This window comes from Helianthus annuus, chromosome 15 (genome assembly GCF_002127325.2).
Source record: "Helianthus annuus cultivar XRQ/B chromosome 15, HanXRQr2.0-SUNRISE, whole genome shotgun sequence".
NCBI classification, from domain to species: domain Eukaryota; kingdom Viridiplantae; phylum Streptophyta; class Magnoliopsida; order Asterales; family Asteraceae; genus Helianthus; species Helianthus annuus.
In genome coordinates this window covers 38752651-38777983 of record NC_035447.2, presented here as the reverse complement: position 1 = coordinate 38777983, position 25333 = coordinate 38752651, and the positions used below count along the sequence as shown (strand labels likewise).

Genomic DNA, 25333 nt, shown 5'->3' with positions numbered 1-25333 from the left:
AAATGTGCATAAAATTAAAAAGTTGTGTTTAAATCGCAAAACTTGTTGCTCATTTCTCTTTTTCATTTTTAAATTTTGGTAAGAAGTAAGTTTTAGTTCTGACATAACACGCTGCAAAAAGACAACGATTACAAAGTAGCATTCTGAAAAAGACAATGGCAAGTTAAAGAAACAAAGTTCACAAAACCCGTGCGATGTAAAAATTGGGGAACATAATAAAAGAAATCAAAGTGTTTTGGTTTATAAGATAAGAAAACAAAATTTTGTCTACGAAAAAAGAGGAGTTAAATGTCATTTTAGTTCCTGTAGTTTGGGCTATTTTTTCAGTTTAGTCCAAAGGTTTGAAACGGTGCCATTATAGTCCAAATAGTTTGAAACGTTGGCATTTTAGCCTACTGGGTTAACTTCATCCCATTTTTCTATTAACGAGAAGGGCAATTTGGTCATTTTGTATGGTCAAATTGCCCTTCTAGTTAGCAGAATTACATAAAAATGACTGAATTGCCATTCTAATTAACCTAGTGGACTAAAATGACAACGTTTAAAACTATTTGGACTAAAATGGTAACGTTTTACACCTTTGGAACAAACTGACAAAATGACCGAAAGTGCAAAGACTAAAATGACATTTAACTCAAAAAAAAGAGAGACAAGTGTATAATCAAATGTCAATTTTTATTGGTTAAATGAAATTCCTAAAAGTGAAAATGATATTGGGCCAGAAAGCAATATAATAAATGATCCAACACATTATAAGCCCAATATCCTCACAACAACAAACCCACTTGGTAAATCCGGATCCAAAGCCGAATCCCTAGCTACCCGATCATTTTGAATTTGATTCATCTTTCAATCGTTAAATTGGTCTTGAATCCTTGTGGTTGGTAATAATTTGAAGATGAATAACGGTATCAATAAGAAAAGCGGAGGTAAAGAAGAAGAACAAGATGGATTATCGGTTCATTCTCCTTGCAAAGCTCCCAATTCGTCTGCTTCTTCTCTTCGAAAGGTTATTTCTCTCTGTTCTACGTCTCATTTCGATGATCTTATGATTGTTCATCTTAAAATTCATTTTTCCTTCAGCTACTTACTTACTGATAGGGTTATTTTGTTATATGATTATTTTGTTATATGGTTATTTTATCATTTTAAAAATTATAATGCAAATGAGTGGCTTGGAAATAATATTAAAAAAATTGGTTTAAACTGCAACCTTGGTTTTACAAAGTGAGAACTCCATCACTTTATTTATATATATTAATTTAATAGGTTTTTAGCATCTCGACCTAAAATTTAGTTATAAAAAATTTAGGGGGGGGGGGGGGGGGATGGATTTTAGGGGTAGTTTGTATATCGTTATGTAATAATTTTTGGTCGGGGTCGGGTCGGATCATATAAAGAAAGATATAATCGAACCATATTTTAAATAATCAACAAAAGTATGTCAAACATGATTACAAATGCATAAGTGCCATAGTTGTTAATAGCGGACGAGCTACCTATACGCTATGTAGCGATAGCGATGAAATAGTGGGGGCTATTTCATGTTTAGCGATACACTAGACGAAAATTTTAGAACTATTTTATATGGATATTTCACCAAAAAAAATATAAAAAAAACTAAAAAAATTACAAAAATCTCGCTAGTTACCGCTATTTGTCGCTACAAGCTATATAGCGACACATGAGCACTACGCTACGCCATAGTTGTCAATAGCGGCTATAGCGACCGCTATAGCGCGCTATGTAGCGAGGCGACCAAGTGTCGCTATTTGGGTCATAGCGACCAATAGCGTGAATAGCGACAATTAGGTTTTTTTTATGTAAATAGCAATTAGATATAGCTATAAAATAGCTGGATTTATAGGTTGTTGTTAAATATACATGTAAAATAGCATATATACCAAGGTATTTTGATATAATATACATATAAAAATTTTCAAAATTCTTTTTCTAGTGTATTACAAATTCGCTATGTAGCATATAGGTCCCTTGTCGCTATTCGCTATTAACAACTATGCGGTACGCTATTCGCTATAGCGGGCACTATGCTCGCTATTAACAACTATGATAAGTGCATAACGAAAATTTAAAATCTAATATATGTAAACTCGTCTACTCATACAAACAATGTTTTAAATATACAGTTCATAACTTGTATAGATTTTTCAAACCCTAGTCTCTGTTCACTAACCAAATAAATTTTAACACTAAAACTAACCATCAATTGAGTGATTCACTTAATCACTTAACTAACGTCAGAATTCTGACTGGAAATTCAGTCCGGAAATGATCTGGCGGCGACGAAGGATGATCGACAGTGGGTCTTGGCTCTGTCTGTCGCTACTCGCTGTTCTTTTTCTATATTTTAATAAGGTTTAAACCTTATAAATCATGGGCTAAGACCCGAGGCTATAGGGCCTAAGCTTATGGTCATTGGATTAATAAAGGTTTAAACCAATTTGGGCTTAATAAGGTATTGTGATAATTAGTGTTTATATTAAAATTATGTTTGAAAAATTTAAAAATTTCTAATTTGAATTTTCTTAGGGGTAGGTTTCTAAATTTCATGAGGGTCAGTTTCTAAAATTAAAGGGGTGAGGTTGCAAAATATTATGGGGGGCGCTCGGGACTTTCGCACTCGTTTTGGAATATACATATATGTGTATGAGTTTTTGTTATGTTTAAGTTTTTAATGCAAACTAACCGTTTGGGAAAAAATATTAATTAAAAAACTGGTTCAGACTGCAAACCCAACCGGTTTGGATTGTAGTTTCTCGGAACTGTGGTTAGCCGGCCGGTTTTGGTTCAGAATTTTTGTCTAAACCGGCCGAAACAAATCGTGAACACCCCTACTTACAATGTTTTAGCTTTTCTTTATGTTTGGTGTTTTAGGAGCAATCCCAAGTTGATTTGGAGCTTAAACTATTAGAAGCTCTTGAAATCTATCCCCCTGTAAAATTACAAGGTAAATTTATCAGTTTGGCTACTCCCTTTGACCAAAGTCAATAGTCAACTTTCAGTATCTATTGCTATGAGATAGTCTGTTTTATACAAACTTAAAGTGAAGCTCTAAGAATAGTCATTTTGTTTATGTAATTAACGAAAAATGTTCAATGTTCGGAGACCCGTTGTTTGCTTTTTAAATAAATGGTAACACTGGCTCAATTTTTTATTACATTTTAAAGTACCATTGTTTACTGCATATAATGTCGGCTCGGTTTCTTGTTAAGCTTGTGGCCTTTATACTGTATTATTTATTTATTTTTTTTGCTTCAGGAATACACCGCCACTTTGTTCTTTACGGTCTAACAGAATACATGCGGAGAAGGTTCACCTCTCCCCCTCTATTTAACATATATGACAGTTGGCACTTTTGTCGAATTTACATATGAGTGGGTCTTTAGTTATGTTTTATTTCTAATGGGTTAAGCGAGTCGGAAGTCTATCAAAGTCTATTGTTCGTGCATACAACTTACTATATCTAAAAAATAGATCTTATAGTAGCCATAAATTGTTTATCATCTATGTACATGTTTCGAGTCAACCCAGTTTGACTCCGACCTGCACATTTTGCCACCTCTAATATTAGTTGTATATTATATGGAACTATTAGTAACATCTAGATGAGAACAAACTAGTTTATTTACGTATTGCCACCTCAGCTTCAATAGGCAGTTCTCTGCTTCGGATGTCCTGCAGATGTTGGATCGGTTCTACAACTTGGAAATGCTGGTATTTATTTCACATGAAAAACATCGAGTTTGCATCGACTCTTAAAGTCAAAGCGTATCTTTAATGCATGTTTCTTTCCTGAATACAGAAACCGGATGATGAGGAATCCAGAATCCTGAATCAAGTGGAGGAATTTAGCTTGCCACCAAGTTATTTTACAAAGGAAGAATCTTGAACACATCATAGCTTATGTAAATAGACATTTTGTCTTCTTGGCCCAAGGTGAAGATCAAAACTTTGGTGGAGTGGTGCTTTATATCTCGAATTTTAGAAATATAATATCTTTATTTTAAAAAGACGACGACATCAAGTAGCCTTTTAAGACAAATTGTGTAACAAAACCATATATTGTTTTTTCATATGAAAGCTAGGGCTCTATGTTTTGTAGGTTGCCAACAAATGTGGATTAGCATCTGGCACGACCTATACTTTTATTCATGTCAAATTCATCAACTCTAACTCGCACTTAAAATCGTGTTCCCGAACATCAAATGTTTAACATGTTTATTTAAACGTGTCAAAAGAGTTGGATACGACAGTTGGCAACCCAAAGCCTCATTACTTTCATGTTGTGATAGAAATTACTACCCCTGTGTTAAGTAGTTATTCAATATTCGATGGCACTTTAGTTTTACACCAATTTTATGCACTATATGATTGTAAGTAACTACATTTTAAAGTAGTTTTGGCTCAATAATTTCTTGCACATTGTGCTTACATTCATATTGTTTTTGTGGAATGTATTGGCTGCAATTTTTCTACTAATTTAGTTGGATGTTACTCTCATCTAACATCCATTTGAAAACCAACAATATATTGAGAGCTGTGAGAACCACATAATGCGCTTGTATAAAAGATAACTAAAGTAGTGGGAGAGAGAAATTGAGACTATTACGTAAGCGTCTCATATTCAAATTATCACATACTAGTGCATTATGCGGTTCTTGAAGTTATGTAACATATTTTTTGTTCTAAAATGAATATTGTTCTTCAATATCTTGTTTGGTTTGAAATATAGAAACTAGTAGTTAAATATTTTTCAACACAAGTCCAAGTTTTGTACGCATGCTTACATCGTTTAAAAATTTCAGGGTAAAGATCTGGTACAAAATGTCCTTAACCTAGAACACTGGGTTAATCTGGTACATATGTAACTATTGAATCTATACCTATGTAATATCAGGCTACACATACATCGAGTTTCAACCTACACATGAAAACGTAAAAAGAACCCGAACAAACACATGTTCGCGTGATCATATTCGACTCCTACTCGATCCTTAAACACGCCTTCGGTCATCTTCACACCGAGGGTCGGATCCATCATCCACGGGGCGGTTCAATACATGCTCACAGATCCAAATCTTAGAATTTTTTTTCACATTTTTTTTTTATTTAAGAAAAAATAAAAAAAATATGTTAATTTGTAACGTTTAACACCTCCATATTATCCACACCTCTACGTGCATTTGTCATCATCACATGATGGAGCAATGCCGTCTTTACTTGTGGTAGTTTCGGTTGTCTTGTGGCCTGATGTATCCGTTTTCGTGGTGGTGGTTTCGGTGGTCTGGTTGCCAGACGTGTCGGTGTCGGTTTTCGTGGTGGTGGTGGTGTGGGTGGTTTCATATTTATGAAGATAATCAGCCGTTTGGTCCATATACATCCCCAACCCTTGCTTATCATCTAGCTTTCCATAATTAGCCGCGGCGTCAAGAATGTCGGCCGCAGCACCCGCTATCTTACCCGGGTCGGTCTCCTTGCCGGCGACCGCGTCCGACATCACCTTGGCGCTTGCCATAAGCTCGGAATTGGATGGTACTGGCTGGTCATTGCTTGAGTCCATGGTTTGTTTTAAGGTTGTGGGTTGTGAAAGTTTTTGATACAAATAAGAGGATGAATAATATAAATAGGTTGTGTGTTTCCAAATTTGCCTTGGTGTTGGGTGCGTAAGTTGAGCTTTTATGGAAACGTGTTGATGGATGGATGGTGTGAGGGTATAATGGGTATTTACTTTTAGTAAAAAAAATGGATGGTGAAAATCCGTGATCTTGTTATAGTACCAAAAATAGAGTATACATAGTAGGAACACATGGAATAAAAGAAATTTACCGTTAAAAAAAATCTCAAAGACAATTCTACATAAGGGCACCCTCGGGGACTCCCTTCGGGGACCATGTTCACCGTGCGGGTATTGTGCCACCATCCAAGAGGGGAGGGAAATCGGAGAGGGGGTTGGGGGAGAAGTCACCGCATAAGAAGAGAGGAGATGGTGGGCCCATAGCTTGTAACAACCCAATTATTTTTTTTTTTGAATAAAAAAACAATTCCCCTAAGAGGGGTGTACCCCGTTTTTGGACAAGAGGGAAGTTATAGAGGGGAAATAACATGACAACATATGATTGGGTTAAAAAAAGTTTCCCCTCACCTCATTAGAGGGGTGCCCCCTTCACCCTAACTTAAATAAAAAGAAAAAAAAAATACTTAGTAGGTCTCGTCGCTTATTTGCAGTTAATTGCCAACGGATTGATAAAATTTGATTTCAGTCTCTTCAATACATTCATTTGATGAACTGTCATAAAATTTGAAGATAAGATTTCCTTCAAGACTTCACTATTTTTTCGGGTAATATCTAAGTTAGAGCTTGGGTGGGTGCACCTCTTAAAATATAAATTTTAATGTATTTTATAGACTAAAATACGGATTGCATCCCTTGAAATTTTTATTAAACCCCTTCACCCTCCAGAAAATAATTTCTGAATCCGTAGACCCTGTCAAAAATGATTATATATAGATTTTTTTAATAACTTTATAATTCACATATTAGTGTATGCATTTTAATTGTGCATATTATTAAAACACTATAAATTTGCAACCTTTTTGTGCATACATGACTTGTAACCAATGCTTTGTGAGTTTTTCAAAAAAAAATTGATTTTTATACTTTTCACCCAAAGGTATTTACTAATTTACTTTTAACCCAAAATTATTTGTTTTTTTACTTTTAACCCAAAACTTTTTATCTTTTACTATCTATCCTCACAACTTTTTTTACTTTCAACTTTAGTCCTTTATAGTTTTCATTTTTCGCAAATTTTTCGCAAATTTTTCGCTTTATACTTCGTTCTAAATTTTGTGGGTTAACACATCGCAACGTGCGTGCGTGCGTGGTGTAACGTTTTTACGTTTCATTCTAAACTTTGCGAGTTAACACGACGCAACGTGCGTGTGTGTTTCAACGTTTTTACATCGTCTATTATACATAACGTGCGGGTCCTAGATTGGCTTAGTTATTAATTTCCATGTTTAGCGTTTCGGTCTAATTTCTTCACATAAACACGCCGCAACTTCAGTGTTGGTGGTCGCTCCGGTAATGTGACATTGATGCTATTTGGCACAGTTTTACATCCCTGGAAGTTTTTCAAAGAAAAAATGGTTATGCATATGGTTGTTGTAACCTTGGCTTTGGGGGGTTTTAAAAAAAAATTGATTCTTTTACTTTTCACCCAAAAGTATTTTATAAATTACTTTTAACCCAAAACTATTTGTTTTTTTTACTTTTAACCTAAAACTTTTTATCTTTTGCAATCTATCCTCACAATTTTTTTTATTTTCAACTTTCGTCCTTTATAGTTTTCATTTTCCACAAATTTTTCGCTTTATGCTTCCTTCTAAATTTTGTGACTTAACACATCGCAACGTGCATCTTTGGTTTAATGCTTTTACGTTTCGTTCTAAATTTTGCGAGTTAACACGACGCAACGTGCGTGTGTAGGTGAACGTTTTTACATCGTCTATTTTTTTTCCCGTTTGACAGGTTTAACATAACGTGCGGGTCCTAAATCAACTTAGTTATAACTAAAGAATCCCGGCATTGCGGCGGGTCGTAATTCTAGTTTCAACTTATAAAGGAATCCCCACAAAAAGATAAGGTTCTTGTTTTTTATAGAATTATATCTTGTTTTTTTTCATAAGGAGATGGTTTTTGTATGGGTTGGTTTTGATTAAAAACCATAACCATAACTGATCGGTTATGGTGGTTATGGTTATTCGGGTTTGATGGTTATAGCGGATCGGTTATGGGTGGTTAACCGTGTATTTAGCTTAGTTAAAAATAGCTTAATTTTTTTTAACATAGAATAAATTGTTATTGCATATTTGTATATATTAGCATATTACATAGTATTAAAAAAAGGGACAGATATCATAGAATAGTAACCAAGTTTTAAAAATGTTCTAATTAGGTCACTAGTATCGTTTTTGTCCCAATTAGATAACTTAGCATTCAAATCGAGCCATGTCCCTTTTTTCCGTATGTCAAGAAAAAAATGGAGCATAAGATGCAAGGGTCGAATTGTTTTAATATATGAAATTATATTTATTAAAAATAAAAACACTTTAATTACATTAAAATTTTAAAAATTAAGTTAAAATCCACGTCATCACTCGACGTTAGCATCAAATAAAAGAGAAAAAAGAAACAAAAATCCACATTACCATGGTTACCTATGAAATGGATGAAAAAAAACCCTTAATTTTAATGAAAAATGAATGTTGAGTGACCTGATTAGAACACTTTTAAAACTTGAGTGACCTAATTGGAACACTTTTAAAACTTGGTTACTATTCTACAAAAAATACATATAATCTATAATATTAATACCAATTATTATCGAATATTCAAATAAAGTGATATGATACATTCCATAAATTCAAATAAACATTCAACCAAACCCACAAAATGATATGAAAAACCAATAAGTACTAAAAATCTTCAGCAAAAACATCAAATATTAAAAATATGGTGAAAAATCCTAAATACTATAAAGATCTATTACATGTCGGTTCGGTTCGGTTATGGTGGGTATAGAAAAAATGATAACCACAACCGACCCGCTACTTTCGGTTTTCAAAAAAACCATTAACCGACCCATCGGTTTTTTATTTGGTTCGGTTTTTCGGTTCGATTTTATCGGTTATGATTCAGTTAATTCAGTTTTTTGCACATCGATAGTTTTGTTATATATTAAATAAATGAATATATCTTTATGCACGTTTAAATTTTTTAAATATTTTGAAAGAGACGTTTTCTGTAAGCTTATAAGTTACACGATTATTTAAAGTATATATTGAATAAAGTGCATAGAATTACGTTCGAATCCACCAAAACCAAGTTCATAGAAATTATATATTCTAGTGTTTGCTCTTTAATATTTAAAAAAGGAGATTTGTATGTATAATTACTCAATATTTAAATGTTAAAGAATTGCTTTTGAATAACTTATGTATTAACTTTTTTATGTGTAAGATTGATAGGTATAATGATTTGAGTATATGATAAACTCGCACTTAAAAGTTAGAGAGTCATATACGACAATTATATGTATAAGTTGATCATTGCTTGATCAACTTAGACTATTTCACTTAGTCGGCATAAGACCATCCGTTGTGGACCACGCCCAAGGTGTGGCCACCCCCACGTCACCAACATTCCGCCCCTGCATGCGTGGTTGGAACCACGCCTTCCCCCCACGCACCACTGGCGTGGTGTTCACGCCCCATCCATGCCCTGCACCTGCAAAAGTGATCCCTCGTCTAAGCCGGCTCGGAAACCCCCCCTCCCCCCCCCCCCCCCCCAAACCCCATTTTACTTATGGTCTAAGAGTTGTCCAATTTAAAGACTTAGTATAATTATCATTCTCTAAACAATGATCACAAGTTCGCCAGCATACGCAAAAGTTGCCTCGACTAGTCTAAATGTTTTAACTACACCAACTTATAGGTTCTTCACCCGACGTCTTGCCACAACTAACACTCCAACCCTCGTTCGATATGAAGATACGAAACTGTCAAAACATTTCAATAAAGTTGAAGAGGAGCTTGAAGAACATGCCTGACCATTAATGTGGATACAAACTCAAAATCCCAACACATAAACTTGATTTCTTTAACTCAAAATCCCAACACATAAATTTGATTTCTTTTTCTTGGAGGCCTTCGATCAAACACCCGAAGGACACTTTATATGGTACATGAACACATTCCAAAACAACTTCACTTGATTAGCAACTTCACCATCACCAATGCCTAAAATTCCAATTTTTCACATGAACCCTATAAACCACAAGGTTCCCAACAAGCTTGCACAACACGTCTCGTCCAAAAGCTGTCAACTTGATCATCAATTTGCGTGAAGTTCACGCTGATTGGACCGCAACAGAACTACCAGGAGCGCATCTTTGCCTTCGAGGTCGTCTCGTTGTCTTACCCCACCCTGTCAAGCTTCTTTCATCCAATCCCACCACGTCAACGTTGTTAACCTGCTTTGATGACAGTGGCGCTGGCAACGTTGGTGGTAGTGAGGTGGCGGCCGGAGTTGTCTCCACCGCCTTCACCTTCCGCTTACTCCACGCTCCTAATCGTTTCCCGTTCCTCCTTGTTGATCCTAAATTCCAAGAATGACCCGTAGCTTTCATCAACCCGCCAAATATTTGAAGATCTTCGGTTATCTCATGCCTTGATAAAGAAGTCATACCCGGAAGGATATCCCTTTGGAAATCCCTGCGGGGCCTACCTCTCCTTGCTTGTCCTCTTCGGGGTCTACTACTCGTTAAAGCGGGCCCCACTTCATCAGGTTCCTGAAAATCAGGAACCAATGGCGTAGGCATGTAATCTTCTTCTTTAGTCTCCTCTAATTGTAAAGTCAACATCTCATACTCATCCGTTTCACGGGCTGCGGAATCAATCACCTTGACGAACCATAAAAGTGGATCGTTGTCATTGTCGGTGTTGTTGTCGTTGTCTGGTTTTGACATGGGCCCTACATGATTTTGCTGACTAGATATTGCAGCGATTACTTCAGCTGCAATCTTTTCAAGCTCCATGCTTTCGAAACGATCGGTTTCTTTGCGTTCATCGTCTTCCGCAATCTCTGAAACAGCGGGTGCTTCTAAATCTATCTCCATTGTTCTCTTCTTCGAGCTTTTAACAGACTCCGTTACTAACAAATCATCATCCTCCGTCACACAAGAATTCAAGTCGAAATGATTTTTGAAACTCTTGATTTCCGCTTCATCTGTTTTAGCGTCAATCTGCTTTTCCGTATCACCATCCCACGTCACGTTAATGTCAATTCCTCTGTGTTCGATTGATGGAGAGGTCGAAACAGCAGACGTATCGTCGGTTTTCACAACACAAAAGTTCCCGAAAATCGGAAATCCTAATAACTTTTTATTAGTACCCGAAGAATCATCGTTTTTCTTTTCCAAATCACCCGAACGATCACCATTTGTACAAATACCCGGTTTAGCTCTAAGCCATGGCAATGCTGTTTGGTCACGTTTTATTGAATTATCGTCTTCGTTAGACAAATTTTGAACGGTATTCAAGTCCATATCTTTGGTAGTACCTGTTAAATCAACAAAGTTTGACCCGTTAAAGATCTTTTGAGACCCATCGTCAAGGTTATTGCAGTTTCGATAACCAAAACCGACCGAATGCGATCGTGCATGAAGTTCTTTCGACCCAGACGATGACCCATTGTAAAACCCATTGCCATTTCTATGCCACGTGTCTTTAAATACCTCGTGGCTCTTAGGAGATGACAAAAACGATGCGTGTTTTTGAAATGAGGTTAACTTGTGAGTCAAGTTATTGGCTGACTTTATCCAAGATGAAGACAATGAATTCCCCTTATTTGGGGTGCTAGCAAACGGGTATGCGCTAGAAGCGTTAAATAGCAAAGGGGTTTGATTAAAATGAGACCAATCTTGAACTTTTGAAGAAAATTCCGGATAAACTCCTTGATGTCGAAACTCTTTATTGTGCATTGTGTCGGAAGGTGTAACCATCTTACTGGTTTCGAAATATCGGGATGTGTAGTTCGTATTGCCTCCACTGTTCCCTGTTCAAAATGAAGGTATGCTGTTTAGTTCAACACGAGCGTATACGAATGTGAACATTAGAGGTGCCAAATGGGTGGTCGGATAACAGGTCAAAGACGTAATTTTAATTTTTAAAAGTGGTTGAAAATTAAAACAGGTTAAATAATAATTTTCTAAAATGTTATTACAAAAATAATCTAACCTTTATAAATAAAGAGATTTGGAGGGCTTTTATGCATATTAATACTCTTCGTATGACTTTCAACCCGTTGACCCATTTGACTTGTTAGAGAAAAAACATAAACCAAATCGACCCATTTGACTTGTTAGAGATAAAACATAAACCAAATCGACCCATTTTTTTTGAACGGGTGAAAATTGTTACCTCTATCGAATATTATACTTTGATTTACGTTAAGTTTAAACATCAAGATTTTTAAGTTCAAAATTAAGTTTTTGGCATCCGGTAGTTCGACTTCTAAATTTTTAGCAATACTTATACTTATTTTATTTTTGTATCTTAAAATTTCGCGATTATTTAGTGTTTATAACAAAGTACCTAAAAATAAATACTATAAGAGACGTAAATCTAGAATCACCTGGTTCGCGCAGACAAGAAAACGTGTGCCGTCCATTGCTATTACCCTCAAATGGTAAATTACCGTATCCATCTGTTTTAGCATGCGGGCCAAGAAAGTCAACATCTTGACCATGAACGGGTTCATTAAGATCTGCCAACCCATTAGACCGCATAACGTGTTGACCAGATCCAGTATTCGCATTCCCGTCTTTCTTCCCGCCATCATCAAGAAACGATTTTACTCCATTTTTAGTTACAAATCCATTTCCTTTAGCAGGGTAGCTTGAGATTTCTGATGTCTGGTTATCTACAATATGTTCACCGTCTTCCGGGTCAACGTACTCATGACCCGGAAGTTGAAGATCAAATAACTTTTTCCTAACTTTCGAAGGTCTACATTCCACTATCTCACAATCCTTTGAACCGTTTCCTTTTGAACTTAACGGAGAATTAGTTATCTCTGCTCCAAAAATGAACGCTCGAGATGTAGTGTTATTGTTACCCAACGGGAAGCTAGGACTCTGCCACCTGTTAGCGTCTTCATAAGGTTTTTGAACCGGCATGTGGCTCGAGGACGATGATGTGTCGATAGAGATCGGATATTTATTGAACTCTCTCCGTTTAACTTCTTCCATTATGTCTCGTTGTCTTCTATAAAGACGGTGGAGTTCATGAACCTGGTATGGCAAACACAAAATCAAATAAGAGTGTGTTTGGGCCGGGTTTTATGCAAATTGTATAGGGCCCAAACTAGATCATATTGGGCCGGGCCGTATAGCCCAATTGTTAGGCCCAGTGGGTCGATCTTCTTTCGGGATCTAGTCTAGTCTCAGGGGCATGTCCTGGGAAGAGCTAGTATCCTAAAGTTTTGTATTGCGTCATTCTTTTTAGAGTAAAATGCCATTTTCGTCCCTGATGTTTGGCTAGTTTTGCAACTTTCGTCCAAAGGTTTATTTTTCCGCATCTAGATCCAAAAGGTTTAAAATCTTGCCATTTTCATCCATCCATTTTTCTCCGTTAAGTCAGGGGTATCTCCGTTTTTTTTTTTTTTTGCTAACTCAAAGGGCAATTTGGTCTTTTTCACTTTATGTAAAAAGACCGAATACCACTGGAAAAGACCGAATTGCCCTTTAAGTTAGCAAAAAAGACGGAGATACCCTTGACTTAACGGAGAAAAATGGATGGAGTTAACGAACCAGATGAAAATGGCAAAGATTTCAAACCTTTTGGATCCGGATGCGAAAAACAAACCTTTGGACGAAAGTCGCAAAACTGGCCAAACCTCAAGGACGAAAATGGCATTTTACTCTTATTTTTATTAATGAAGTTTGTCAGGGTACCATCCCCTTTACCCAAAAAAAATCAAACAAGGGGCGTTTGGCATTGTCTTTTCGAAGTGACAATGGAATAATCAGAATCGGTTTTACTATACCCAAACACTATCAACCAACATATGAACATTCAACCGAGTAAAAAGGTAAGAAGAAAGTGTAAAAAGTACCTGGTCCTTAAAGACGGCTTCGTGTTGAAGCATTTTGTGTTTCAACTCATCTTTATCGTGACCGGAATAAGCATCGGTGACCGTTCTTGGAGTAAAACCATCGTAATAATGCCCGTTTGTCAAGGTGTTAAAAAGATGCCAGCTGCTACTATTGGAATCTTCATTAACATTCCTCATGGTGTGATACCCTGGGAACAAGTTCTTAGAGTGCACTTCTGTTCCCATTCCTGTTAATCCGTAAATAAATCATTCGAAAACAAAATGCTAAGAAGCTTAATTAACGACATCCGATCATGTTCTGTAATTAAAGCATCCTCAAGATATGAAAATGCACACGATATGAAACGTATTAGAATCGAATACGCTATGCACTCAGCAATTTTCAACAGTCCACATTAAAAGTCAAGACAGATAATAATCCCTTGTCAAAAATAGCAAAAACGAGTTAATTACTGTTTTCGTCCCTGTGGTTTGTCAAAAATTACTATTTCAGTCCATTAGTTTAAAAATTACGATTTCAGTCCCTGTGTTTTCACTTTCGTAACCATTTTAGTCCATCTCGTAACCATTTCAGTCCCTGTACTTAATAGAATAATGGATAAAAATGGTTACGTAAGTGAAACCACAGGGACTGAAATGGTTACGAAAGTGAAACCACATGGACTGAAATCGCAATTTTTAAACTAATGGACTGAAATAGTGATTTTTGACAAACCACAGGGACAAAAACAGTAATTAACTCTAGCAAAAACTATGTGTTAGGTACCGATTGATCGTGTTATAAATCATAAATGTGATATGAAGCTTCATGTCAGATATTACTATCCGATAAATCCAAAAATTACGCAACACCATGGTCGCGTATCCACTTTTAACTCGCGTATCCCACTTTATTACATCAAAAGCTCACAAAAATCATGGTGTACTCCATAAAAAATGTATTTTTTGCTAATGAAATCATTGCATCACAAGTTTGATTCAAGTATCTTCTCTCTTCACATTATCTATAGCTGAGTTCAAACAATCAATAACTAGACAACACATGTTTTAGCATACTAATAAATCACCATAACCATATAATTAAATAAAGTTCTAAAATTATCCCCCTTTGGCAGTAATTAATTAAAAATCTAAAATCTAAACTAGATTAATAAACAAATTAACAAAGAGAGAGCAGATCCCACAAAGAAATAAAAATCCCAAATCAAGAAACTTATCAGAAATCAAGAACCCTAAAAAATAAAATATTACTTCCCAATATATAATTAAAGTCAATAAATATTTTGTAAATAATTAAATAATAAAATTTATAAATTAAGTAACTTTTCTAAATTACCAACAATCTTTCCATACCCAAATCAATTATTCTCCAATTCTGAATATTAAAAAAATATAAAAAAAGAACAAATTTACAAACATAATAAATGAAAGAAATTGAAAGTAAATTATACCTTAGAACCACATCCTTCTGAGCTCTGTTCTTGATGAAATTGAAACTGATTGAATCATTGAACTACTTTTCTGCACTACCCATGAACTCAAGAAATCTTGAAATTTCAGCAAATTTATTAAAAAAATATATATATTATTTTTTTTAATAATAATAATAAGAAGAAGAAATAAATAATAGAGTGGTGGTGATGAAGTGATTGTTAATTGATAGTAACAATGGTGGGAAGATAAAGCAGCAGCAGCAATGAAGGATGTTGGATCATCAGTTAATGGTTATGAGAGAAAAACAATGAAGATTTTTGATCTGCTGGGCCAGTCTCTCTCTCTCTCTTGTGAAAAGGAAGGAAGATGGGTTTCTTTAGAGAGAGAAGAATGTGTGTGTTTTAGAGAGAGAAAGTTGAGTTTTGTTTATGAAAGAGAGAGAGAGAGATCCCAGGTAAAGAAATTTTCATACAATTATACTTTATAATCTTTCATATGACTTTAATATCATGTCAGGACCAATGTTGAATGATTTATGTGTATTTATTCATATTTTTTTTATTTTTAAAATTGATAGTTTTTAATTCATTCATATGTTTTGTTGAAAAAATATCTTTTTATTAAATATACATATTAAAAGATTTTAGAGTTAAATGCCATGTCTTTCTCGTTATCAAAAAAAAGGATAAAATTAACTCAGTTGACTAAAATGGCAACGGTGACACATTTTTGGACCCACAGACGAAAAATTAAACCTTTATACTAAACTGATAAAATGGCTCAAACCACAAGGACTAAAATCGCATTTAACTCTTAAGAGATTTTATATATGTTATGTGTGAGGTGACAGCCTCTGGGCGTGAAAGATCTCACTGTGGGAGGAGTTTTTTTTTTTTGAAGGGTGACTTTCTATGTACCCTATTGGTCACCGGGTTCTTGTCAAATACAATTCTCCGTCAGTCCCGTGTTACGGACGCGATGTTCTATCGGGCCCCGGCCGCGTACGGAAACTGACATTCGCCCGGAAACCATACTGCCCCCACACGGGTAAAACCGCTGAGGTAACAGCTGGGTGAAAACCGGGTTGCCCTCCGGATCGAACCATGCCTCGGTAGGAACGATCCATCATAGGGACGTCCCCCAATATGCCGCAGCCGAGAGTCGAACCGGCGACCTCTCAAGGAGGAAGCCGGCCCAACCACCACATGGAAACCAACTGGGCTGGGCTGGAAGGGGGATTACCGTGGGAGGAGTTACAAGCGTGAGAGGTGAAGTCTTTGTTAACCTATACAAGAGCCAATCAACAATTTCCATGTGGGAGGGAGCGTGAAAACTCATCAAATCATAACAAATAACCTAAATGTAATTAAGACTTTGCTATATAACTGTGACTAATCTTATAGAGATTAATATATCTGACTAGATGTTATTTATTTACTTATAAATAAAAGTTATAAAATGAACAGTATAAAATTAAAATGGGTTTTCCCTTTCTCTTTGTATATGATTTCTTTTTGGTGAATAAATATTAATATGGGAAATTGAGTGAACTAAAAGAAATGGCTTTGTTTGTAGATGCTCTATCATGCTTGTTTTTGGTGCTTTATTTATTTTTTATAGAATATTGTGAATATACATTAATCTATTTTTTACACTTATTATTATAACATGTTTATATATACTAGAAGGGTGTTTACGTAATGCGGTAGGTGAATACTGACACCGATAATTAGATAACATATTATTATTATTTTTTTTAAAGAAAGAAATATTTATGGTTTTTATTTCATTCCAATCATCATGGCAAATTACATAAGGATAGCAGGTAGACGAGCAACAAACTATGCCGCCATCCCTTTCTGAATAGAAAACCCTAATCTACTAAAAACAAAGCCCCGCCTCTGAGGGGTCGAAAAGTTGCTATGGACCACACGCTGCACTCTAGACAAGAACCGAACTGCCTCCGGCGCCAAGGAGCCGAACGTGTCAAACGCCAGGGGGACAAAGGCATGTTGATTGTCCTCACAAGCTGTCGCGTGCTTTTCCACCTTCTTTGACTCTGCTTTCAGTACCGCTTGCCCCGCCACAAACCCATTTTCCCGAAACCCGGCTAGTGGGGATACACCTGTGAGATCGACACAAGCATGTTTCCCGCCCTCCCAACCAAAAACTAGCACGTCAGCTGGGCGTAGGGTGGATCTCCCCTCCGACGGGTCTGTAAGAAAATTAACCGGTGCCTCTTTCTTCGCTGAGATCCCTGCTCGTCTGAGAATATCCATTAACGCGTCTCGCACAAAGTCATGGCGATACTTAAACCCCGACAACTCTCTACAGTGTAACGCATGCTCCCCGTATTTATCCAGGCATGCTTTACGGCAGACTGGGCAAGTTTCATCATTCGGAAACATGGGGATCATCAAACGGTACTTAAGGATTGATCGGTACTCCACCGCTGACATACGTTGACCCAAACCTTCAATAGGAATAACAGTTAAGAAATCCTGAGCGTGAGGCCTCTGTAGGCATTCAATGACGGCTTTCTGGCGGGGTGACAAATGAAAATCTTCTCCCAATCTTTGTGCAATTCGACAACAAAGGGCATTCGCCAAAGTTTTCTGTGGCTTTTTGGGGGCGGTGTCCTTGTTAGAGAAACCGCCGAGATCAAAGTCAGGTAGAGATTCATGCAAGCGTTCCAAGGCGCTGGCATAATCCGGATCAGTGCTAGCAACCCCACTGTTACGTAAGATGTGGTCCTGCAACTCCCAAGATTGAGACCTGGAAGCCACAAAGGCATAGGCAGCCACATCCCAGGCCGAAAGAAGGCCCAACCCACCAAGCCTCATTGGCAAGGTCACGATTCGCCACTGTAGATCACCAAAAAAAGGACCCCCACATACGACAATGTCTTCTATTGCCTCCCGAAGACCTTTATCAAAACATGAAACAGCATCATCCACAAAGGGGGGCTGGCAAGTTCGCAAACCAAATAGCAACTTTGCAACCCCCATACAAGATCTAAGCAAGAGGAGTTCGCTTTGAGGATCCCGCAACAAGGGAAGGTGTCCCATAATGTCAACAGCACGCGTTGCCCTCTTAGCTGCTAGACCACTAATAAAACTGGCATCACGGCTGACTGCCCCTCCTAGCAGTTTGACACCTTTCTCCGGCCTCCCAATCTCACTGGGGAAAAGCCCTGGCCGGACCTTCACCCCGTTGCATGTCGGCCAAAATATTTCCGTTTTTCTAATATTAAGCCGTAGCCCCAAGGCTGGACCTTCCGAACCGATGATGTCGAGAGCTTTAGCAACCTGAACAGCGTCCCCGATAATTGTCCCGTCATCCAAGTACCAAGCATGGAAGGGGAGTTTACAGTTTTCCTGCACCTGAAGCACTAAGGGGTGTAAGGCTAGGGCAAAAAGCAAAGGTCCCAAGGGATCCCCTTGCTGCACCCCCGTGAATGCCCCGATGCGGTCATTCCCCACGTATAGCCTAGCAGGCTGAGCATACAGAAATTGAACCCATGGGAATATGGAGGGGCAATGGCGATGGACCTCGCGAAGCAAAACTGAACGGTTAACTAAGTTGAAAGCATTGGAAAAATCAACCGTAAGCATGGCCAGCGAACCATCTGAATGAAAAGAATTAAGAAACCTGTTAGCGCTGTGCAGCACCGCCTCCGGCCCATTGGGGACCCCCACCCCAAATTGATAGTCCCCCAAGTACTTAACAGCTTCTTTCCCAACTTTCTTCATGGCTACTTTGGAGACTAATCTTCTCCAAATTGCCCCCACGGCAATGGGGCGAATCCCATTATCAGGCTTCAACAAAGGGGTTAGGGGCGCCGAAGCAACAAAATCCGCGAGCACCTTAGGACATAACCCCCCTAGCCAAAGGTTTACCACTTCAGTGATAGCAGTAAGCAGTCCCGAGGCAGTCGCCGACCCCTCGCCGCTAAGAGCGTCCAACAGGTGTTGGGCCGCAGGCCATCTCGCCCACAAGATGTCCCTTTCGGGAAAGATTTCACACACCTGTGGACGCAGTCTTCATCCACGGATAACGCAGGTTGTGAAAGAGGAGTTGAAGGGAGGTTCGAGGGCGGTGCGAAGGGATGTTTGTCGATAAGGGCTTGCATGGTAGATTCCCCCCGAGGGGCAACCCCACTGGAACACAACACCCTAACTGCAGCAGTGAAGTGACCATCACTCACTTTCTTGAGACATTGCTTGATGTTGGGGCTAACCTCCTCAGCCATCTCCCGTTGTGCTTCCCCCCCCCCCCCACGCACGACTCCTTCTCCAGTATCGGCAAGGAGGGAATTGACCAAAACCTCAAAACCAGAGCCTTCCTTCCACATAGCTAAGGCCCGCAAAATACTATCACATTGCAAGGATTTTCGATTACCCGACCTTCGCTCTTGCCTGGAAGACGGCTTAACCACCTTAAGGGTACAACGGGGTAAGAGCAAGAGTTTGACCCAACTTTCGACAGTCCCAGGGGAAGCTACTACTTTATGGATGGCACCTGTCAAAGCTTGTGCAAATGCCAAACGACAGCTTGGGGGGATGCTCTTAACAGTTCGAACCGGAAGGGAGAAAACACGTTCAAGGAGATCGACATCTCCCATCACTCCCTGCGGGGTCCTAAGCTCAACAACCATCACAGGATCTTGGGGCCTTGGGATCCCCACGACAAAATCCTCATCAGACCCGGATTTTCTAGAGAACGTGAAAACACCATCAGGATGATGCACCCCCTACTAAGTGCGTGTGTCTTCATGTACCTTCCACACAACCAATATCCCAAAACTCGCAGGGTTTCCACAACATTCGAAAACAATTCTAAATTCTTAGAAAGCGCACCTTGAAGGGATTCTTTACGATCATCTTTAAAATGGAATTGCTTAAAATGCGCGATCAATCTGTTATACCCAGAAGACCCAGGCTTGCCGTCTTTACACTCGTATAAAAAAAAACTATAGAAGTATCATATATTATATATATATTATATATATTGTTTATGAGTGATCATGAATAGTGAATTAAAATTTAAAATAAGTATCATATTATATATATATATATATATATTATATATATTGTTTATGAGTGATCATGAATAGTGAATTAAAATTTAAAATAGAGTTAATTACATGGTTAGTCCCTGTGGTTTGCATAAAATAACATACTTAGGTACTAATAGTTTAAAATCATCTTCTAGAGTATTAACTTTTCATTTTGTAACGTTTGAAGGTATTAACTTCTAGGATATTAACATAGTTAGTCCCTGTGATTTGCACAAAATAACGTACTTAGGTACTAATAGAATGTGATTTTAAATCTACAAATAACGTTAATACCTCCAAACGTTACAAAATGAAAAGTTAATACCCTAGAGTGTGATTTTAAACTATTAGTACCTAAATATGTTACTTTGTGCAAACCACAAGGACTAACTATGTAATTAACTCTTTAAAATAATATATACCTTCTTAATATTTTAGTATTTTTATATTATAATAATTGTAATTATATATTATATTATATATATTATTATTATATTTATTGTTGACGAGTGAACATGAATAGTAACTTTATTTTTATAATAATATATAGTTTTTTATATTTTATTATTGAATATTTTTATATTTTTTATTATTTTATTTTATTGTTTTTAAAATTTCTCATTTATTTTTTACTTTTATTAGTTCTTTTTTTCTATCATATTTCTTTTATAAGTTATTTTGATATTTATTTAATAAAGTACGTTCGTTAATTTATTTCCAAAAACTTAGGTACGTAGTTGTGTTAAATTTTATTTCCTCGACATTCTGGTATAAATTTTGTTTAAATGAAGTTATGTTAAAAATAGAGTATTTATTTATTTAATATATATTGTTGACGAGTGAACATGAATAGTAACTTTATTTTTATAATAATATATAGCTTTTTTAAATTTTATTATTTAATATTTTATATTTTTAATTATTATTTTTATTGTTTTTAAAATTCCTCATTTATTTTTTAGTTTTATTTGTTCTTTTTTTTTCTATCATATTTCTTTTGTCAGTTATTTTGATATTTCTTTTATAAATTACGTTCGTTAATTTATTTCCAAAAACTTAAGTACTTAGTTGTGTTTAATTTTATTTCCTCGACATTCCAGTATAAATTTTGTTAAAATGAAGTTATGTTAAAAATAGAGTATTTATTTGTATATATAAATTTAGACTGAAAATAAATAACAACTAAATATTTATTTATTATTATAACTTTTTTCTTTTAAGTTTTATTCTATGATACAGTTTTTTATAATTTTTTTCTACTATAACTTTTATTTTATTGTATTAGTAAATTTTAAACATATATTAATTTAAACATGTGTATTTTTATCCACATAGACACAAAAAATGTTCAAAATGAGTTGTGAATGTTAACGTACAAGTAATCCAAGTACAAATGTAAGTGTTATCAAAATCACCTTACTTTTAGTTTCCCTTTTTTTTGTAAATCAACGTCATTTTTCCTTTTCGTTATTCTAATAACATAGTGTTATGTTTTCTAAATTACGAACATGCCATTACGACGTGTTTACTTTTAACTATGCTTCAATAAAAGTTTTGTTCAAATCAGATATGTCCAATATAATTGATTTTTTTGGTTATTTGTTGTGATGAACCAAACCAATATCTATGAACAACTTTGATAATAGTATAGAGAAAATTTTATATATGTAGAGAGTGCTGGTATGTGACAAACCAAACTGATATCATCTAGCAACATTGATGGCATGTCAGTTCGTAACAACATCCGTACCGATACTATCAGAACTGTTATTGATATTCGTTTTTATGGTTTTTTCAATCGATGTAAACACACGTGTCGATATCATTTTGGTCATAGCATAACTTTATTTTTTGGGTTTTATATTTTGATGATACATCGAATGCCAATACCGTACTATGAATCAAACCGACACCAACCTAATACCCGCCGCAACGCGCGGAAGAATATTACTAGTATATATTGTTTATGAGTAATCATGAATAGTGATTTAAAAGTTTAAATAATATATACATTTTTACTATTTTAATATTTTATATTATAATAGTTGTAATTACTATTACTAGTATATATTGTTTATGAGTAATCATGAATAGTGATTTAAAAGTTTAAATAATATATACATTTTTACTATTTTAATATTTTATATTATAATAGTTGTAATTATATTTTATGTTTACGAGTGATCATGAATAGTGATTTAAAATTTAAAATAATATATAACTTTTTAATATTTTAATATTATAATAGTTGTAATTATATTTTCTTTTAGCTTTAACGTTATTTTCCTTTTTTTTTCTTTTCTAAATCCATATTTATTTTTTAATGTCTTTTTAATTTTTTTTTTCAAAACAAATTTTCTTTATCAATTAATTTGATATTTCTTTAATAACATATGTTGGTTATTTTTTTCTAAAAATATAAGTAAGTAACTAAATCGATTCTGACGGTTTGGCTTTCTAAACAAAAATGCTACATTTTCAAATAACGTCTGTTTTACAGTATCATTTGCTCTATTCCGCCGCAAAGCGCAACGTGAACAAAACTAGTTCAAATTAAAGGGAAAAGAATATTATTTTTTATGGTGTAACTTGTTTAGACATATAATAATAATGAATTAAATTCAGCTTTTATATATATGTGAGCCAAAACGTGTTACAACATCAAACAAAACTTGTGAAGTTGGATACACTTTTGTGATGGGTTAGACAAACTGTTATACATATGCACGTCAAAACTAATTACAACTTGTAAGTTATCATAAGAAGTCACATGCAATAGTAGAATGAGTTAGACACACATTGTAATGGGTTAAACACATTATATAGGTGCAACTTTGTATCTAACATAAGAGGTTATATGCGTTGTTGCAATTAGTTAGATGGGCATAAAACTAATTACTGCTCTAAACCAAATGTAAGAAGTTAAACACACAATTGTACTTGGTTAGACACGTTGTTATATACATTTGCATCAGTATTTACAATAGTATTTACAATGACGTAGACCTCATAAGTCGGGAGCACTATTATAGACACATGTGCGTCAAAACCCATAACAATAGTGAACAAAACCTACATATATGTGTATTGCAAATTGTATTTGGTTTTGGAGCGCAACCCTATTAATACTTGCTTTTTAATGCGCCTTTATAAGTTGTAAATGGTTAGGCCTCTCGGTATACTATCACATATGGGTCGTTAAAGATGATGTGGGGGTTTAACAAGAGTTAAAAACCATTCCTTTCCGAGCGTTAAAGGCATTAATAGCCCCTTGCGTTAACATGTTAGCATGATTGAAAGGAGATTAAGTTCCAATGACTCTTTTAGTTTATTTTTTTCCTTTCTTAAACCAAAAACCACTACTATATATAACACTACTAAAAAATTGTCTCGTTTCCGACTAAGGTTTTTGTCGGAAAACGGCGTTTCCGACAGAAATACGTTTGTAGGAAAAAGCCTTGTAGGAAAAGATTTCCGACAAGTATCCGACTAAATTGGCGACAAATTTCCGACAAAAAAAGAGGTTACTATTTCCGACAAAGTACCGACCAAAATTTTCCTACAGCTTTCCGACCACCGTTTCCTACTATTTTCCGACCACAGTGTACCTACTGTTTTCCGACAACCATATTCCTAGGTTTTCCGACAACCATATTCCTACGGTTTTCCGATCACCGTTTCCTACTGTTTTCTGACAACCATATTCCTACGGTTTTCCGACAACCATATTCCTACGGTTTTCCGACAACCATGTTCCTACGGTTTTCTGACAACCATGTTCCTACGGTTTTCCGACAAAGTCCCAAATGTCATGTTTGGTCGGTAAGTGGTCGGAAATTTCCGATCATTTTCTGACACCCACATCCGTTTTTTCGGTTTTTAATCTTCTAACATGGTTTTTTCATTACGTATTTTGTACACCTTATTTGTACATGAAAAGTTCTTACTTTACCAACTTATACGTATAATTATAACCAGTCATACATGCGTGTACACTATCGGGACCCATTACTTAAACTAGGCTTTACTATTGTATAAGTGTGTGTATATATGTATATGTATGTGTATGCACCGATACAACTACATACTTATACACACATACACATACACATACATATAGACACAAGAAATACGTTTATATATACGGATAAACACCTACGCATAATTAAATATGAAAAGAATAAATGTTTTAGTCGGAATCTGGTCGGAAATTTCCGACAACTTTCCGACCAAATGTCATGTTTCGTCGGTAAGTGGTCGGAAATTTCCGACCATTTTCCGACACCCACATCCGTTTTTTCGGTTTTTCAACCTTCAAAATGGTTTTTCTCATTACGTATTTTGTACACCTTATTTATACATGAAAAGTTCTTACTTTACCAAATTATACGTATAATTATAACAAGACATACATGCGTGTACGCTATCGGGACCCATTACTTAAACTAGGCTTTACATAGGTGTGTGTATATATGTATATGTATGTGTATGCATCGATACAACTACATACTTATACACACATACACATACATATAGACACAAGAAATACGTTTATATACACGGATAAACACCTACGCATAATTAAATATGAAAAGAATAAATGTTTTAGTCGGAAACTGGTCAGAAATTTCCGACAACTTTCCGACCAAATGTCATGTTTCGTCGGTAAGTGGTCGGAAATTTCCGACCATTTTCCGACAACCGTATCCGTTTTTTCGGGGTTTCAACCTTCTAACATGGTTTTTTCATTACGTATTTTGTACACCTTAGTTATGTGTGTGTGTGTATATGTGTATACTCCGTGTCATATACATACACATACATATATATAGACACAAACAAATACATTCACATGTATACATATAGCTCAATATAATTGAATAAAAAAACAAAAGTTTTTGTCAGAAAATTATCGGAAATTTCCGACAACTTTCCAACCAATTTTTTTCTTTTTTTATAGTTTTTTTTGTCGGAATTTAGTCGGAACTTTCCTTCAAATTTCCGACGACTTTTTTCTTTGTCGGTAAGCGGGCGGAAATTGGTTGCTAATATTTGACTTTTATTCTAGTCGGAAGTTTGTCGGTAAATGGTCGAAATTTTCGACTGAATTTCTTTTGGTCGGTAATTTTGGTAGGAAATCA

General features: G+C 35.8%; 3 protein-coding genes across 4 annotated transcripts; 1 reads left to right on the top strand and 2 right to left on the bottom strand.

Moving 5' to 3' along the window:
• The first annotated feature begins 776 nt into the window (after positions 1-776).
• On the top strand, positions 777-4188 carry LOC110911433. Its single transcript, XM_022156052.2, has 5 exons — positions 777-1009; positions 2896-2968; positions 3280-3331; positions 3666-3735; positions 3824-4188. The coding sequence occupies exons 1-5, from the start codon at positions 899-901 to the stop codon at positions 3908-3910; spliced, it is 393 nt and encodes a 130-aa protein (XP_022011744.1). The 5' UTR covers positions 777-898; the 3' UTR covers positions 3911-4188.
• Positions 4189-5194: 1006 nt separating this feature from the next.
• LOC110913613 (nodulin-related protein 1) lies at positions 5195-5581 on the bottom strand. Its single transcript, XM_022158436.1, has one exon. It carries the CDS (start codon positions 5579-5581, stop codon positions 5195-5197), a length of 387 nt encoding a protein of 128 aa, XP_022014128.1.
• Positions 5582-9400: 3819 nt separating this feature from the next.
• On the bottom strand, positions 9401-15585 carry LOC110911432. Of its 2 annotated transcripts, none has more exons than XM_022156050.2 (4): positions 15151-15585; positions 13700-13926; positions 12218-12875; positions 9401-11638 (listed from the first exon to the last, which is right to left on the bottom strand). In XM_022156050.2, the coding sequence occupies exons 2-4, from the start codon at positions 13922-13924 to the stop codon at positions 9933-9935; spliced, it is 2589 nt and encodes an 862-aa protein (XP_022011742.1). In that variant the 5' UTR covers positions 13925-13926; positions 15151-15585; the 3' UTR covers positions 9401-9932. The 2 variants fall into 2 exon arrangements, with proteins under 2 accessions (XP_022011742.1, XP_022011743.1); XM_022156051.2 differs by having other exon boundaries at positions 13700-13914.
• Between the last annotated feature and the right edge of the window lie 9748 nt (positions 15586-25333).

Excerpts from the sequence above, each read along its gene's own strand:
- LOC110911433 (XM_022156052.2), top strand. The coding sequence starts at position 899 with ATGAATAACGGTATCAATAAGAAAAGCGGAGGTAAAGAAGAAGAACAA. Across the intron at positions 1,010-2,895 it reads CTGCTTCTTCTCTTCGAAAG|GAGCAATCCCAAGTTGATTT; the intron begins GTTATTTCTCTC and ends TTGGTGTTTTAG. Across the intron at positions 3,332-3,665 it reads ACAGAATACATGCGGAGAAG|CTTCAATAGGCAGTTCTCTG; the intron begins GTTCACCTCTCC and ends TTGCCACCTCAG.
- LOC110913613 (XM_022158436.1), bottom strand. The coding sequence starts at position 5,581 with ATGGACTCAAGCAATGACCAGCCAGTACCATCCAATTCCGAGCTTATG.
- LOC110911432 (XM_022156050.2), bottom strand. The coding sequence starts at position 13,924 with ATGGGAACAGAAGTGCACTCTAAGAACTTGTTCCCAGGGTATCACACC. Across the intron at positions 12,876-13,699 it reads AAGCCGTCTTTAAGGACCAG|GTTCATGAACTCCACCGTCT; the intron begins GTACTTTTTACA and ends TTGCCATACCAG. Across the intron at positions 11,639-12,217 it reads TTCTTGTCTGCGCGAACCAG|GGAACAGTGGAGGCAATACG; the intron begins GTGATTCTAGAT and ends CATTTTGAACAG.